The sequence below is a fragment of the Tilletiaria anomala genome (genome assembly GCF_000711695.1).
Source record: "Tilletiaria anomala UBC 951 chromosome Unknown K437scaffold_111, whole genome shotgun sequence".
In the NCBI taxonomy this organism is placed as follows: Eukaryota; Fungi; Basidiomycota; class Exobasidiomycetes; order Georgefischeriales; family Tilletiariaceae; genus Tilletiaria; species Tilletiaria anomala.
In genome coordinates, this window is record NW_013546911.1 from 1 (window position 1) to 14,694 (window position 14,694).

The 14,694-nt window shown below is 57.1% G+C and overlaps 6 protein-coding genes across 6 annotated transcripts; 3 read left to right on the forward strand and 3 right to left on the reverse strand.

Moving 5' to 3' along the window:
• On the forward strand, window positions 1-1,464 carry K437DRAFT_259225 (uncharacterized protein). The gene is made up of 2 exons (XM_013385411.1): window positions 1-572; window positions 650-1,464. Exons 1-2 carry the CDS (start codon window positions 213-215, stop codon window positions 1,094-1,096), a joined length of 807 nt encoding a protein of 268 aa, XP_013240865.1. The 5' UTR covers window positions 1-212; the 3' UTR covers window positions 1,097-1,464.
• On the reverse strand, window positions 1,396-3,051 carry K437DRAFT_276144 (Brix-domain-containing protein). The gene is made up of 2 exons (XM_013385412.1): window positions 1,582-3,051; window positions 1,396-1,505 (listed from the first exon to the last, which is right to left on the reverse strand). The coding sequence occupies exons 1-2, from the start codon at window positions 2,908-2,910 to the stop codon at window positions 1,467-1,469; spliced, it is 1,368 nt and encodes a 455-aa protein (XP_013240866.1). The 5' UTR covers window positions 2,911-3,051; the 3' UTR covers window positions 1,396-1,466.
• Window positions 3,052-4,418: 1,367 nt separating this feature from the next.
• Window positions 4,419-6,750, forward strand: K437DRAFT_228310 (uncharacterized protein; the record flags this gene model as incomplete). Its single annotated transcript, XM_013385413.1, has 2 exons — window positions 4,419-6,314; window positions 6,382-6,750. 2 exons carry the CDS (start codon window positions 4,419-4,421, stop codon window positions 6,748-6,750), a joined length of 2,265 nt encoding a protein of 754 aa, XP_013240867.1.
• Window positions 6,746-9,287, reverse strand: K437DRAFT_259229 (putative SAC6-actin filament bundling protein, fimbrin). The gene is made up of 4 exons (XM_013385414.1): window positions 9,128-9,287; window positions 8,572-8,767; window positions 6,897-8,496; window positions 6,746-6,822 (listed from the first exon to the last, which is right to left on the reverse strand). Exons 1-4 carry the CDS (start codon window positions 9,163-9,165, stop codon window positions 6,806-6,808), a joined length of 1,851 nt encoding a protein of 616 aa, XP_013240868.1. The 5' UTR covers window positions 9,166-9,287; the 3' UTR covers window positions 6,746-6,805.
• Window positions 9,288-9,482: 195 nt separating this feature from the next.
• Window positions 9,483-10,600, forward strand: K437DRAFT_239795 (uncharacterized protein). Its single transcript, XM_013385415.1, has 3 exons — window positions 9,483-9,725; window positions 9,833-9,965; window positions 10,062-10,600. Exons 1-3 carry the CDS (start codon window positions 9,550-9,552, stop codon window positions 10,161-10,163), a joined length of 411 nt encoding a protein of 136 aa, XP_013240869.1. The 5' UTR covers window positions 9,483-9,549; the 3' UTR covers window positions 10,164-10,600.
• Window positions 10,601-10,931: 331 nt separating this feature from the next.
• Window positions 10,932-14,165, reverse strand: K437DRAFT_18963 (uncharacterized protein). Its single transcript, XM_013385406.1, has 2 exons — window positions 14,101-14,165; window positions 10,932-13,928 (listed from the first exon to the last, which is right to left on the reverse strand). The coding sequence occupies exon 2, from the start codon at window positions 13,839-13,841 to the stop codon at window positions 11,106-11,108; it is 2,736 nt and encodes a 911-aa protein (XP_013240860.1). The 5' UTR covers window positions 13,842-13,928; window positions 14,101-14,165; the 3' UTR covers window positions 10,932-11,105.
• Window positions 14,166-14,694: the final 529 nt, after the last annotated feature.

Genomic DNA, 14,694 nt, shown 5'->3' on the forward strand with positions numbered 1-14,694 from the left:
CTACATCTTCGTCTCCGTTAACGACTTACTACAGACTGCACTTGTAAGCTCCTCCATATCGCGCGCCATCGACCATTGTGCTGTCAGCACGTCCCAAAAGTACTACAGGCTCATAACTGAGATATTGCGCGCATACAGCCACCTCACCTCTGCTCTGATCACTATATCCATCCGCGCCGCTTTCAAAAAATCAATTTCAGTATAAGCCCAGGATGGACGTATCTGACCTCGAAAGCTATCGAGAGCAGCTGACGCAAGTCATCGATGCGCTGTCGCTTGATCCTAACAGGCAAGACCTTCTGGATCTCAAAGCAGAGCTGGAGAACCTGATCACCCTCACGGAGGAGCTGGTTGCACAGCAGCAGAAAAGTAGCAGCAGTTCCGCTGCTAATGGCAAACCAAAAGCGCCACTAGGTTCGTCGACATCATCATCAGCAGCAGCAGTCGCGGTGGCGAATGATCTCTCCAGCACGGGCTATTCTAGCGGCGTAGCTCCTCCTGTTTGTGCATCCTTCTCACAATCAGAAAGATTCAAATTCTCGGCCGGCGACGAATGCTTGGCGAAATATGCTGTGAGTGGCAGGCCTTCTCAATGAATGCACAGCTTGTGTCCACATTGCTGACTATTCTCATCCGCTCGTGACTGCAGGGTGACAGTAAATGGTATCCGGCACGCATCACTTCCATCGGCGGCTCAGCGGTAAATCCAGTATATTCGATCGTATTCAAAGGGTACAACAACACCGAGCAAGTTTCCTCCGCTGACATCAAGCCGACAAAGGAGGCACTCGCAAAGCGTGCTGCGCCACAGCTAACGCCAGAGGAGGAAGAGCTGCAGGCAAAGAAGAAAAGGAAGGCCGAGAAGCGAGTGGAAAAGACACAGAGCAAAAACGTCGAAGCAAAGGAGAAGCAGGCTGCGTGGCAAAAGTTTGCTACCAAGGGTGCAAAGAAGGGCTACGCCATCCCCGGCGCAAAAGGAAAAAGCATGTTTGCAACGCCGGATGATCCGCTCAGCAAGGTCGGAGTGGTGGGTGCTGGTAGAGGCATGACGTCTACAACACAGAGGACGAAGCACATCTATCACGAGGAGCGATGATCAGCAGCAGCTATCCTTTCCTCCCCCGTTGTCCTACTCTTCTAGCCCTCTCGCCTTTGGCGACAAAAAACCAATCAAGTCCTCCCAAGTCCACGACGCACTGATAAATCAGATGGGTCATGCTCACCTGAAAGCGGATGCTGCGCCTTTTATCAAGCATCGCTGACCCTCTCCTTCTCTTATGGTGCTTGGGCAAACGGACACTCTAGAAGATGCTGCACGTATATATAGCCAGCATCCTGGCGCTCCTCGTTACTCTCTGCATAGTGGTTTCTCCCAAAACGCCGGAAACGGCGCCTCGAGACAGGGTGTATTGTAGTGTAGTTGCGAGTGAGCTTTAAAGGATGGGTCAGTCTATATACAAAAGTCATCAGAGATAGAAATTCCTTCTAGAAACGCTCATCTTGGGCTGGAAGTGAAATCGGCACAAATGTGCAGCGTCAGCACTGCAGAAATGCTAAACCAAATTTCCATGCAGGACTCACCTTCCATTCGAATTCAAGGCCGTCCACAACTTCATCGCCACGTTGTGCCTTCTTGACCTTTGATGTCGCAGACGCACTCTCACCAACATCCATCTCGCGCAGCGCTTCTGCCTCGTCTGCCTTCTCGCCCTTGGGATCCACACATTCGCCTGTGCCATCGAAGTCGACGATGCCGTCCCACTGGCCCGCGCCTTTGGGCAGACCCTTCTTGAGACTTCTGAGCTTGAGCGTGAAACGCGGCCCGATCTCCTGCAGCTTGGCTTTGTCCTGGCTGGCGAACATGTACCGATGCCGTCGGAAGAAGATGTAGTCTCTCTGGTTGTGCGCCGTCACCACCTGCCGGCCTTCGAGCTGCGGGATCTTGGGGAAGAGCGACTGGAAGACGCCGCCAACGGTGTGGCCGAGCGTGGTGGTGAAGTTGTTCAGGATCAGCTCGGGTGTGTGCGGCGTCGGTCGCGCGTGGCCGTAGATCTCCTTTCCAATTGAGATGGACGTCAAACGGAAGAAGGCAGTTGGGCCCTTGGGCAGGCCGATGATTGTTAGATAGACCGGCAACTTGGATGACGCATCCTCGCCGATAACGACCATGCCGTTGTACCCGCGCTTACGCGCCCACCCGGCGATCTTGCCTAGCCCGACACCCTTTGCTTTTGCCCGCGAACGGTATTCGGCACCGGGAAAGACGTTGAGGAGCTCCTTGATGAATTGGCGCGTGCGCTCGAAAGGATGCGATCGCGCATTGAGCGAGTTGAGGTGCGGCGATGTGGCATTGTGGGGTAACGCGGTCGTAATAAGCAGGGCAGGAGGAGCATGCGGGTCCATGTCCACATCTGAGTCTTCCACGTCTTCTGCACCATCTTCGATGTCACTTGCGTCATCGTACTCGTCCGCATCCGCGTCTACACCTTCCGCGTCAGCATCTTCGGCAGCGCCGTCCTGCTTGGCCGCCTCATCATCCTCGCTCTGTCGTTCCTCCTCATCTTCATCGCTTCGGCCTTCATCACCACTGTCCAAAGTCATCGCAGACGTTGAGGCGACAGCATTAGTGGGCCCTCGCCCGGGGTGCGTATTCGGGGCGTTGAGGATGGTTGGGTTGAACTCTCTTGTATTCTCGATGGTCCGGGGGACGTTCTTGGCCAAGCGTTGCGCCTTCTTCCTTGCTCCTTCCTCTCCACCCAGAACCTCCTCCTTGGCCTGCGTCTTCCTCCGCAGAAGCTTCTCCTTGTTCTTTTCCTTCTTGTACGCTCGAACGAGCTCTTGACGCTTGGCTTTGTTGCCGACGTGCGTCACGTTGCCGCCTTTGGCGCTGGTGCGTGGCGCCTTGACCATCTTGGAATGCCCGATCCTGAGCGCTGAAGGGCTTTCACTCTGCTTTTCTTCTTGAATGACTTCTACTGCGGTTTTGATTTACCAGATGCTACCTTGGAATCAACACATTACGATCGCTGTGTAAGGAGGAAGCGATTGAAACCTCGAAGTTGGCAGGCAGATAGCAAGCAACTCTCATAGGTCGGGCCAGTCTCACATTCGAATGTATTGGAGACGGACGACTCAAATTCACAAAACACGGAATACGGAACTCAAGGGTTAGTTTCCTTTTTTTCTTTTCCCCTCGCGATTTGCCAACGGTGGCAAAAGAAAGCGGACTAACGTATGACAAGAGTTGCATTCGGTGCAACCTCAAAAAAGCTTTTGGACTCCAGCTTTACTGCTGGTTCGCTCTTTTCATCAGCATCCCAAAGTGCGTTGTGGTTCTTATTACCCCATACAAGCGCCGCAGCTCCCTCCCACTTTGCGACAGCATCATCGGCAGCAAGAATACAGGAACGCAGCGGGGCCCAGGCACTGCTGCAAAATTCAAACATGTCCGTAAGAAGGAGAGGTCCGACACTGCCGGAGTCGCTCAACGAAGAGTTGGGTCTCAAGCCTCGACCTCAGTCATCGCCATCCTCGCCAAATCACTTCTCGGGTGGTGATAGCAACGGTGCTCAGTGGGGGGGCCGAGTTCTCGGCCGCAAAGATGCGAGAAAGGCCGCCCGCCAGGCCAAGAGGCAGAAGGCACAGCCCGCCTCTAGCTCTGCCCGGCCTGGCACTGCTTCGGGGCTCAAAGTGATCGGCAAATGCATCAGCGCTCAGCGAGGTCGCATGAAGGGTGAAACGAGACCCGCACCCGCTGACCGACGGGCTACAATTAATGCTTCCAAGGCTGTTGCACATTCGGCTAGTGAAGGGCAGCGACTGCATTTCGACAAAGGAAAATCCAAAGAGACCAGCAAGACCAAAGTCCAGAGCCCCAACTCGCTCACAACGAGTGAGCCTCCAAGGAAGAAGCGAAAGCCCGACGCAGGTCCCCTAAAACCCGAAGATTCGCAAAGTGATATCATTCCAAGCTCGAATCACAGCCAACGAAAGAAGATCGGATCCGAGACGGTCACGCCTCTCCAGCGTTTGCTTGCGCGGTCTCAAGGCGCAGCTTCATCCTCGCTAAGCTCCTCCCGATCAAAGTCAGTCACAGGGTCGGCCTCAACATCTAGCTCGCTTTTACCGGGAAAAGCAAGCCTGAAACGCAAAACGCGCTCGAAGATGACACAGACGGAGCGTGATGAGGAGGACGAGATCCGGTGGCTGGAAGCCAAGCTAGGCTTTGGACCTGACAGCAAGAAGCGTAAGCGCTCAGGAGCTTCTAGCGGCAAAAGTGAAGACGATGTCGGGCCGGAAGAAGATGGGCTAGATGGTGCGTCTGTTTGGACTCGATGGAAGGTGTTCAAGCTGTCTGATTTTCTTCACCTCCGCATCCTCCAGAGCTGCTGGACCACCTTGACAACTTCCAAACCGGCATGTTTAGCGACGCTGAAGATGAAGCGTCCGATGAGGAAGAGGACGGAGCAGATGAATCTGACAGTTCCGAGGAGGAGGACGGTGACGCTGTAGACGACCTTGATGGTCTTGACGATGATGACGGCAGTGACGAAGGTGCTGGCTTCGACCTGGATGAGGAGGAGGGGGGCGACGAGGATGAAAATGGGATAGATACCGTATATCTGCAACATTTCCAGCTAGATTCTAACGTCAGCGCCTCAGAGGTCGCATCTAGCAGGGTGGCCGATGGTGACGAAGAGGAAGCACCCGCTATAGATGATGGCGGTTCCTCAGCGGTAGCGGGGAACCAAGCGGCACCACAGGGTCGTTACATACCACCAGCTCTTCGCAAAGCGATGGAGGCATCTGCAGCGCAAGCGAACGCAGGAGCAGATTCATTGGACGATCCTGCTACGGCTGGCCTTCGCCGGCAGCTCAAAGGTCTTTTGAATCGGATGGGTGAAGGCAACCTTGAGACGATCCTCACTCAGCTCGAAGGGATCTACCGCTTCAATAGTCGGGCCATCGTCTCAGAGACGCTCACGCGCCTCATCCTCGACACGATCACCGCCAGCACCAACTTGGCAGACACGTTTGTCGTACTGTACGCCGCCCTCATCGCCAGCCTGCACAAGGTCATCGGCGTCGAATTTGCCGCAGGGTTCGTGCAGACGCTCGTCGATGAGCTGCTGTTGAACTACGACGCCGCCGGCAGAGCGCTCGATCCATACGATGACCCGCAGAGCAAGAAGGCGCTCAACTTGACCAGCTTGCTGTGCGAGTTGTACAACTTACAGGTGGTCGCCTGCCCGCTCGTCTATGACCTCATTCGCCATTTCGCGGGTGCACACACCAATAGCAATAAACGCGCCGCCGGGGGGATTACAGAGCTTAGCGTCGAGTTGCTGCTGAAGATCGTCAAGATATGTGGCGCGCAGTTGCGCCATGACGACCCAACGTCGCTGCGCGATATCGTTGATTTGATCCAGCAGTCTGCAACTGGCACTGCCAACAAGCTTAGTGCTCCTTCCACTGCCGAGCAAAGTATGTCCTCGCGTAGCCGATTCATGCTTGAGCGCTTGGCAGACCTCAAGAACGCGAAAGGCTCCGCGTCCAAGTCAGCAGCTGCGAACAATAGCGCAGCGACCGAGAGCTTGAACCGGATGAAGAAGTTCCTCGCTGGCCTCGGCAAAAAGCGCACATTGAGAGCACATGACCTGTTGCGCGTCACCCTGCGTGACTTGCTCGATGCGGAGCGCAAAGGAAAATGGTGGCTCGTTGGCGCTGCTTGGACCGGCCATGGAGACCAGGAAAAAGACCAGGCGACAGGGGTCACGGCAGCTCGCCCGCTCTCGGGTAGCAGCGTAACTGCCGTAGTCAAAGAGCGGGGCGACAGCGAAGCCACTGAGACCGAGCGAACGCGGCAGAAGCTCTTGGGGTACGCGCGGACGCACGGCATGAGCACAGAAACGCGGCGCAGCATCTTCCTCGTGATTATGACCAGCGAGGATTTCGTTGATGCAGCGCAGAAGCTGCTCGAGCTGCGTCTCAACGAGGTGCAGCGGCGAGACATCATCCGTGTTCTGCTGCAATGCCTCGACATGGACGAAGTGTACAATCCGTACTACGCGCTCATCGGCTGGCGGCTTGCTACCGATTCGCATAGCACGCGCTTTACTATGCAGTATGCTCTATGGGACTTTCTGCGGAGCATCGGAGAGAGCGGCGTCGCGGGACGATCGAGGGCAGAGGCGGCTGCGGAGCACGGCGCAGATGAAGATGGAGAGGATGTGAGTGAAAGGAAATTGGCTCACGTAGCCCGGGCGTACGCGTGGTGGATTGCGAAGGAGGCACTCAGTCTTAACATTCTCAAGGTGAGCATATTGAATGCGCATTGAGAGGAAGCGCACACATCGCTAACATATGCATCTGCAACTTCAGACCGTGGACTTTACTTCTCTCAAACCTAAGGGCACGCTCTTTCTTCAATTGCTGTTGGTCAATGTCTTCCTCTCGACCCAGTCCGCTGCGCCTTCGCTCGTGACTTTTGTCAAGAGCAAGGACGCCAACTCGCAACCTGGTGCGGGGGACCGCAAGAGCCTCGAAACATGTTTGCTCAAAGGCACAGCAGGGAATCCGGACCTCGCTCGTGGACTGCTTTACTTTCTGCGCAAGGACTTGGGCAAACGAGATGTCAAGCGCATCCTCGGCAAATCGGCTGCCAAGGCGGCTAGCCTGCGCCTGACGTGGGCTCTCGAGGTCGCCGAGGAAATTTTGGAAGTCGGAGCCTCAATCGATTTGGCAATGTAGCACAGCATTCTTTTCAAGCACATTGGTACCTTACTCTCGGTCAAACAACCATCCCTTACGCCTGAAGAGACACTGTCGAATGGTTCATATGGTTAGTCGCCAGAAGTGGCATTCAATAAGCACACATGCTGTTCACTTGCACTCACTCAGGCTGCCCACGAATGTCAAAATGAGACGCTGTCGTAGTTCGACAATGTCCTCTGGCACAAGGAAGATGAGCGCGCCGAGCTTTCTCGCGATCGAGATAGCCAATTTGGCGTTCATCTTGCACTCCTCTTCGGTGCAACCTTGTGTGACAAGTGAGTAGTCGACGATGCCCTTGCGCAAGGCGTCGAGTAAGTCGAGGAAGAAGACAGCATTCTTGAGGCCGGGGTCTTTGAAGCTGCGCATGTTGCTAGTCTTTCCTGCCGCTTTGACGATTCCGTTTGCCCACTGCACCATGTCGACATCCGAGACGCCTTTGCCCGATTTTCCAAGGCTGGCGAGGGTCTTGGAGATGTTGAGCCTCATCAGCTGCCACACCAAGCCGAGGACGAGCGTCTTTGTACCGTCGACGATATCCGCGCCCTGAATGCCGACGATGCGCATGTCGTTGGCCTTGGCGAGATCAACCGCGTAGTTGGTGTTCTCGACCATCTTGAAGCGTGACAGGTCTTGGCCATCCTTTGGTTTGCTGACGCGCTTCCAGATCACGCTGCCAGGAACCACTTTGTCGAAAGCTTGCAGGATGATTGTGCCGTCCTTGAGGTCCTCGAAGAGGTTATACACGCCCGGGTCTACGTCCAAGCTGTTGAGCCAAAGCGTGAACACGCGGGCTTCGCGCTCGCCTTCCGCGTCAAAGTCCTCGATCTCCACCGGTGGCGCTTCTTCGAGCGGCTCCAGGCACGGCCATGTGTTGAACAAGTGCGCGACAAAGGCCAGGTTCAGCTTTGGATTGCCGGCCACCATGGCGCCTGGGGTAAGGTATTTTCGGCAGCCGATAGCATCCGCGCGCTGCAGCACCATCTCGGCTCTTTGGTGCGGATCGCGTTCCTGCAGCGGCCTGCGATCGCACGACTCGGGCTTAAGCTGGGAGAGGAGGACCGTGTAATTTTCTCCATCTGATACGTCTTTCGAGAAATTGTTCACCCTCCGGTTCCAGTTGGCTGCCTTGAGGTGATAATTGAACCAACGAAGCAGAATCTGGTCCGGCGGTAGGCGCAGAAAGTCTTCCAGAGTCTCGTCATCTTCTAACAGCCTGTACAGCTCTGGATGGTTTTTGAGATCGATCTTGCTGAGAAGACCCCTTCGGATAATCTGCCAGATGAGGCCAAGAATGAGGTGCTCCCTTCCATCGATTAAATCTTGTGGCCCAATGTTCACGACAGAGCATCCGATGGCCTTAGCTGAGGTGATAACGATGTTATTGTTCTCAGTCATCTGGAACGCATTCGGTGGCTTGGTGCCTTTGCCGATGTTGAGAACACGCTCGTCGATCGTGTCCGGGACTGCATCGTTGATAAGCTTGCAGAGAATGAGACCATCACGGCATTCGTCAAATAGCTGGAATGTGTCCATCGGGATTGGCAAGCGGTTCCCAATCGTTGGATCTCCGGACAGGTTGGAGTTGATATGCCGTGTGAACTCGGACCGCTCGTCCTCATTGATGGTGTGCTGAGTTGAAGCATTGGCACCCTTAACGGTGACCTTGCCTTTGGTCACGACACCAGCTCCGACGTTACGACCTGCGCGCAGCTTTGCCATTAACTGGGGAAATCGAATGCGGGGCAGCGATGAGTGAATGGAACGGTCGCCCTGGACTGCGCAGTCAAGCCGACTTACATCGACAAAGTCATCCAGCTCAACCCGGCCACTGCTGTCAATGGCGACCTCCTTGAGCGTCTCTCGGACCTGGTCATACGAAGCCTCTTTGCTCTCTTCCATCGCCTTGATGACGTCCTGCCGTGCAACGCTGCCATTTTCCTCCACGTCGATGGCGCGGAACTTGGAGATGAGGCCCATCATCTCCTCCTGGGAGCTGTGCGGGAGCCAGGGTAGATGTGTCAGCGATGAGGGTGAGCAACATTAAACACGACGGGTAAGAGGGGATGAGAAATTCTGCTAGGAATCCATCCAATTCGCTCACGACAGAGGGAACCCCGCCGTGAAGCTGCATCTCGAGGAATGCCTCGGGGCAAGCCGCAGTATGTTAAAGGGATGGGGCAGATCGACAATCACAGACCTGGCATCACAGGAGACGACGAGCCAACCCATCACCTGAGCAGCCTGCAGATGCGGCAGCCCTCTGAAGCAACTTTTGGGTGGTAATCACCTTTCCTGAGGGGCACGAAGACGTGCATGCGCACTTAAAACGCTAGCGAGCTCCCGAGGGACTCACAATTGAGGATACTTCCTCTGAAGCTTGATCGCCTCCATCTTGAACGATTTGTCCTTGTCAATTTAAAAGCACAGTAGCAGTTTCCGTCGCGCCAACAAGCTCGGAGTCTGCTATACCTAATGCCGCAGGCATGTGTGTGTTTGGGATGCTCAAAATGATGAATATGAGCGGTAAACTATATACATGTAATAGTTGGAGGTGCATATCGATCACGTTCAATCTAACCGCGATGCCCGTTAGCCCGTCGGCGCTCTCCAGTGAAGGGAGACTGTCCTAGTGCCGTATGCTCGACTCAGGATGCCTTATACACGCAGTCCACCTTCAATTCTTCTCTAGCTCTTCATCCTCACATTCGCACCTTCCTTCGCCACCAAGCAGTGAGCAGGATCGACAACGGGGCAGCATCAGCGAAGGATTCGAAAATGTCTTCAGCAGCAGCAGCAGCAGCAACATCGCCAGCGGGCCAGGCAGTCGGCAAGGGCCAGAGGGTCCAGGTGACCGAGCAGGAGATCGTGCAGATCTACCAGGGAAAACGCAACGAGCTACAGGCTCTTGCACAGAAGATCGGCGAGCTCGAGGGCGAGGCGGATGAGCACAAGTGAATAACACGATGCATACGTTTCTCTGGACGCGCTTTCGAAGGAGCATCAGCTGACGGAAATCACATCGCTTCTTCCTTGGTCGCACATCTTTGCCTCCAAACAGGCTCGTAATCGAAACACTGCTAGAAGCGCGGGCCAAGGACCCGTCTCGCAAGTGCTTCCGACTGATCGGCGGAGTCCTTGTCGAGCGGACAGTTAAGGACGTGCTTCCGGCCCTGACAGGGAACAGCGACGGGGTATGTCTTGCATTGAGCAGCTTGTCGTACCGGGTCGGCAAAGGAAGATACGAGTGTTGTTGACCCTCTGCCTCCCCACTGCTCCGTACATAACAGTTAAAACATATGCTGGAGCTGCTGGTCAAGCAGTACGCCGAAAAGGAGAAGGACCTGCAAGAATTCACACGAGAGTATGGCATGACGAACGCTTCCGCTTGACACTCCTGTGGCCTCGATTCGGGGCTGAGCAACGCCAGACCTATGTTTTGTGCAAAAAGCGAAAGAGCATGCCATGCCACCGAAAGCTGCCACCCACCCTTCTCTTCCTTGCCTTGCAGGGAGAACCGGTAGCGGTGAACATGAGACAGACTGCGTGTGCGAGGAGTGCATAGCCAGGCTCCTTTTCATCTCGGGAGCACTCGCTTTGCAACAAGCTCATCTTACATACTCCGACTGCCTTCGCGGGAATGAGCGCATAGCTGCTACTGCAAGAGGCAGCAATATTGACCCGCCTCGCCTCCCTCGGGCGTGAGCCGTCCCATGCTTTTGAAATGGCAGGGTACACAAGGGCCCGCGCACGCGCACGCTTGCGGAAGTGAGGATGTAGTGAGAATGACAAAAGTAGACATGCAAATGTGCGAGAAATTGCGAACTACAATGGAGGGCACGTGTGTTGGAGAATGCAGAAAGGAACCCCTGGTTTGGCAATGTTGGTACAAATGGAGTGAGAAAGCTAATAGAGCAGAGGGAAAGAAAAAACGAACACCATCAAAGCTGGATATGCTGCGATGCCAATGCCCGATACAATGCTAATTGCGATGCTGGATGGCGTACTCGCGCCCAATTGCCCCCTTGCGGATAGATGGATGTTCTTGCTTGAGCCCGGTTGAACAGGAAAAATGACAAGATTTTTTGCTTGAGAACCTTTGTAAGCTGTGCGTTCGCCCTGACGAATGGGAGCATTTAGAGATGCATGGTCGAATCAAGCAGTTCTTTGCCCGTGCATAGACTTGGGTCAGCTGGTTGCGATAGGAGACATGCAGAGAATGTATATTGGGGTTGTGACAAATTCAGAGCCGGAGCTGATAAACGGAGAGCCGTGCGTATTGCGCGTTGGTCTTCGTCGGAGATGCACCATGAACGTGCCTTGTCCGCCCCGCTTCAAAAGCCGACGAGCTCATCGCGCTCGTGATGCTCTGTGACAGGCGGGGGCAAGGGCGCATACATGTACCGCCCGAGCGCCTTGCCTGCGAGACGGGATGACTGCCTGGCGGCAGCGCTACGATTCCATGCGGTGGTACTGCCGTCGAGTCCCTTGACGGCAAAGGCTTCGAGCGCGAGCGGCATCGACATGTCGCTGCCGAATGCGCCGGCGCCGATCGTGGCGCCACCAGGCAGGCGCGCAAACGGCGAAGGCGATGACAGCGCAAAGGCATAGTACGGCAGCGGTGAAGCGGGCGAGAGCTCGCCGAGGTGGCGCGCGTAGTGCCTGACGCCGACGCCGGCTAGGTCGATGACATCGTTGGCGGCGCACGAAGGCGCGTATGTGGGCGAAGCGGAGACGGGCCACTTGATGCCGTCATCGCCTTCATCAGCTGCAGCAAACGCGGCGGAGGCAGGCAGGCCGGTGATGGCCATTTTGTCCTCGACGCCCGGCGCTTCTGGTCCCATGTGGCAGTGACGCATATCATCGCCTGCTTCAGCATCAGGCGTAGCAGGAGCAGCCGAATGGTAAGCCTGGTCGTCGCCGTACGCATCGTGGTCGTCATCTGTAAACGAGTAGAGCGACGGCGTGTGCGAAAGGAGCGAAGGCATGCTGAGCCAGCTGGAGATGCGGCTGACAGGCACACTGGGCGCCTCGGTCCACTGAATCATGCCTGAATGCGCTGTGCGGTCATCTTCGTCAGCGGCGTCCTGCTTCCAAGCGCCTGGGAGCGACGTCATGCCAAAGATCCTGGAGAAGGCGTATGAGCTGCTGCGCGCGCGCGTCGGCGCATCAGCATGCGCGGTGCTGCCAGCGCTGACGGTGGAGCGGCGATGGTGTTGGTGGCGCGCGAGTGAGCGGCAGCGGAGCTGCTGCGCTTCGAGTAGGAGGCCCTCGGGCGTCGACGCCGAAGGTGTACCGCGCAGCATGCCCATCCTGCGGCGGATGGGCGATTCGGCCGTTGCAGTGGTCGGCGCTGAGGGTCGGCGCAGCGCATCCGATGTCGTAGATTGCACGCGTGCGGGGTCCGTAGCGCTGAGGGCAGAATCGAAGAAGAAGAGCACCTTGCCAAAGTTGCTGAAGAACGGGAGCGTGCTGCTCTGGATCGCGCGCGCGAGCCGTGCCTCCTCCTGCTCGTACGTCTCTGCTCTGGCTATAACACTGGCCAGCGGCTGCGGCCGTGGCCGCGAGTGCGCGCCGGCAGCGAGCGGCGTGCGCCGTCCGCCTGGCGAAGCGCTCATGCTGCCTGTATCTGTATCTGTACCTGCGCCATCGCCAGCGTTGCGCGCCGTCGCATCTGCATCTGCATGTATCACTTCCTGCCCACCACCACTAGGGGCGGTGGAGGCGCGCTGGTGCGCCACGGCTGCCGCGACAGATGCAGCGGCGGTGGCTGACGCGGTGGAGGAGCTGCCCCGCATGCGGAGAATTGCGAGAGCAAGCTGCGTCTCTGGATCCTCGTCGCCAGGGTCGCCATGGCACGATCCATCCGACTCGAGCAGTGATGCGCTGCGTTTCGTGCGCTGCTGCGAGCCCAACACCGATGCAGATGCAAACGCAAATGGCGAGGTGCGCCGGCGCTTGCCGGCGCTACCGGCTCTGCGCGCGCGGCCCTCGCCGGCATCCGCACGCAGCGCACCCTGATCGTCTCCACCGCCAGCACCCTCATGCTCTACCTCGCCGGCGGCGGTAGCGGCAAGAAAGCGACGCAGCGGTAGCCCGTGTGCGTCCAGGGGTGATGCGCCTGGTGGCAAGAAGAGTTGGCAGAGCGAGCTGGGCATGGCCCGCAGGTTGCTCTTGGTAGCAGTACCGCAATGCTCGATTTCAGCGCTAGCAGCGCCATCAGCACCACCGCGCGGGGCTTTTTCGTGCTCTTTCACTTCCGTTTGTTCTTGCTCTTCGCATTCTTCCGCATCGGTCGTCTGCTGGTCCGCATCGATCTGAGCGCCAATCGGCGCGGTCGTCAGCGTCTGCGCGACGAGGCTGACGGACGGTAGTAGGAGCGGTTGGCAGGTGTCAATGCTCAGCGGCTGCGCGGGCGCGAGCGGGAAGAATGACAGCGGGGTTGCCACCGCCGCCGATGGGGCACCGGCTGGCGCCGAGTGTGTGCGCAGGCGACGGCCGGCGTGGCGCATTGCTGCGATTACCGTCGGCGTCGGCGAGTCGGCCCGTCGCTCGTGGCAGGCTACGTGCAGTGATGATCCGGGTCCAGAAGAAGGAGGAGGAGATGGGGAGGAAGAAGAGTGAGAGGGGGAAGGGTGCGGGCCCGCGCTCCTGCTCTTGTTCCTGTGCGCTTGACGTCGGCTGTCACTGCCAGCCTGCTTCAGATGCGCAGAGGCAGAAGAAGAAAAAGACGAAGACGGCAGCATGGTTACGGGCGTGCTTGGCTGAGTATGGCCCCCGCGCGGCGTGCCTGAGGCGCTGCTGCCGCCGCCGCCGCTTGCTGCCGTACGGGCGTAGGCGCCGTGGATGTGCGGCGATGCATCATAAGCTGTGACAGCTCTGCTGGACACATCGCTATCCTCTCCGCCTATCGTTGCTGCCGCTGCGACCGGCGGCATGCAGGTGCTCGTGCGTTCGATGGGCGGTGCGAAGCCCGACAGCAGCGGCGTGGCCGTCATGCTGGTCGGTATGCGCTCGCTGCCGCCGTTGCTCCTGCTGCGAAGACGGCGCCGCGCCTGCTGCGGTGCCATGCTGGCGACCGCAGCGGAGGGTTGAAAGGGGCGGGCTGACAGCGGATGTGAGACCTAGGGGTGGTGGTAGCAGTAGCAGTGGCGTTACTGTTTGTGTATTGTAGGCGTCCATCGAAGAGGACGGTACATGTGGGACACAGGCCAGGCGGGGGAAGTCGCAACAAGAAAAGAAGAGTAGGGTGTACGTGTTTATTTGTGTCAGTGCGACGAATGGAAGCATAGCAACAGCCAGCACGGACGGGCCCAACGACACACGCACCTGCAACAGCACACGAAAACGCGGGCGTGGCTGCGAGCGCGCGGATTGAGGTGCGCTTGTTGCCCTTGCGGCGATGAGCCGAGGCAAGAGGCAAGTTGTGGTCTGGGACCTTGGACCTTGGGCTTGGATGACAGACGAGTGCGAGGCTCGCTCCTTTTTGTACCGATGGTGGTGGGCCTCTGCTGGTAATGAAGAATTCGTCTGGTCTGTCTGTATAGATGTCTTTCTGTATGGATGCTGATGATATGCCCTTTTGTGCGAGAGGGCAGCGGTGCTTATACCTCGCTTTCTCGAGGCTGGCGGAGCGGGGCGGGACCTGCTGGAATACTGGATGTTTGTTACTTGCTGGCACACACACAAGCACACATGCGATCACCACAATGCGCCCCGCAGGCTCGACATGGTGGCGAGGATGATGGCGATGGGGACGGCCACAGGAGCCATCCAATTGCCATGCGAGCTGCTTCTTCTGATTCCTGAAGCCGACGGGGACGACGGCGAATGCATGGGCGTGATTGATAAGGGCTGAATTCCGGGGAGAAATTTGGTGTATACACCGGAATGCTGGCCCTAGCTGTGTGCGCGCTGAGTGGA

What these genes read in the sequence shown, in the direction of transcription:
- K437DRAFT_259225 (XM_013385411.1), top strand. Translation starts at nt 213, where the DNA reads ATGGACGTATCTGACCTCGAAAGCTATCGAGAGCAGCTGACGCAAGTC. An exon ending in AATGCTTGGCGAAATATGCT is followed by an intron (nt 573 to 649) that starts GTGAGTGGCAGG and finishes TCGTGACTGCAG; the next exon opens with GGTGACAGTAAATGGTATCC.
- K437DRAFT_276144 (XM_013385412.1), bottom strand. Translation starts at nt 2,910, where the DNA reads ATGGTCAAGGCGCCACGCACCAGCGCCAAAGGCGGCAACGTGACGCAC. An exon ending in GCCTTGAATTCGAATGGAAG is followed by an intron (nt 1,506 to 1,581) that starts GTGAGTCCTGCA and finishes TTTCACTTCCAG; the next exon opens with CCCAAGATGAGCGTTTCTAG.
- K437DRAFT_259229 (XM_013385414.1), bottom strand. Translation starts at nt 9,165, where the DNA reads ATGGAGGCGATCAAGCTTCAGAGGAAGTATCCTCAATT. An exon ending in CAGAGGAAGTATCCTCAATT is followed by an intron (nt 8,768 to 9,127) that starts GTGAGTCCCTCG and finishes GCTCCCGCACAG; the next exon opens with CTCCCAGGAGGAGATGATGG. An exon ending in AGCTGGATGACTTTGTCGAT is followed by an intron (nt 8,497 to 8,571) that starts GTAAGTCGGCTT and finishes CGATTTCCCCAG; the next exon opens with TTAATGGCAAAGCTGCGCGC.
- K437DRAFT_239795 (XM_013385415.1), top strand. Translation starts at nt 9,550, where the DNA reads ATGTCTTCAGCAGCAGCAGCAGCAGCAACATCGCCAGCGGGCCAGGCA. An exon ending in GGCGAGGCGGATGAGCACAA is followed by an intron (nt 9,726 to 9,832) that starts GTGAATAACACG and finishes GCCTCCAAACAG; the next exon opens with GCTCGTAATCGAAACACTGC. An exon ending in TGACAGGGAACAGCGACGGG is followed by an intron (nt 9,966 to 10,061) that starts GTATGTCTTGCA and finishes CGTACATAACAG; the next exon opens with TTAAAACATATGCTGGAGCT.
- K437DRAFT_18963 (XM_013385406.1), bottom strand. Translation starts at nt 13,841, where the DNA reads ATGGCACCGCAGCAGGCGCGGCGCCGTCTTCGCAGCAGGAGCAACGGC.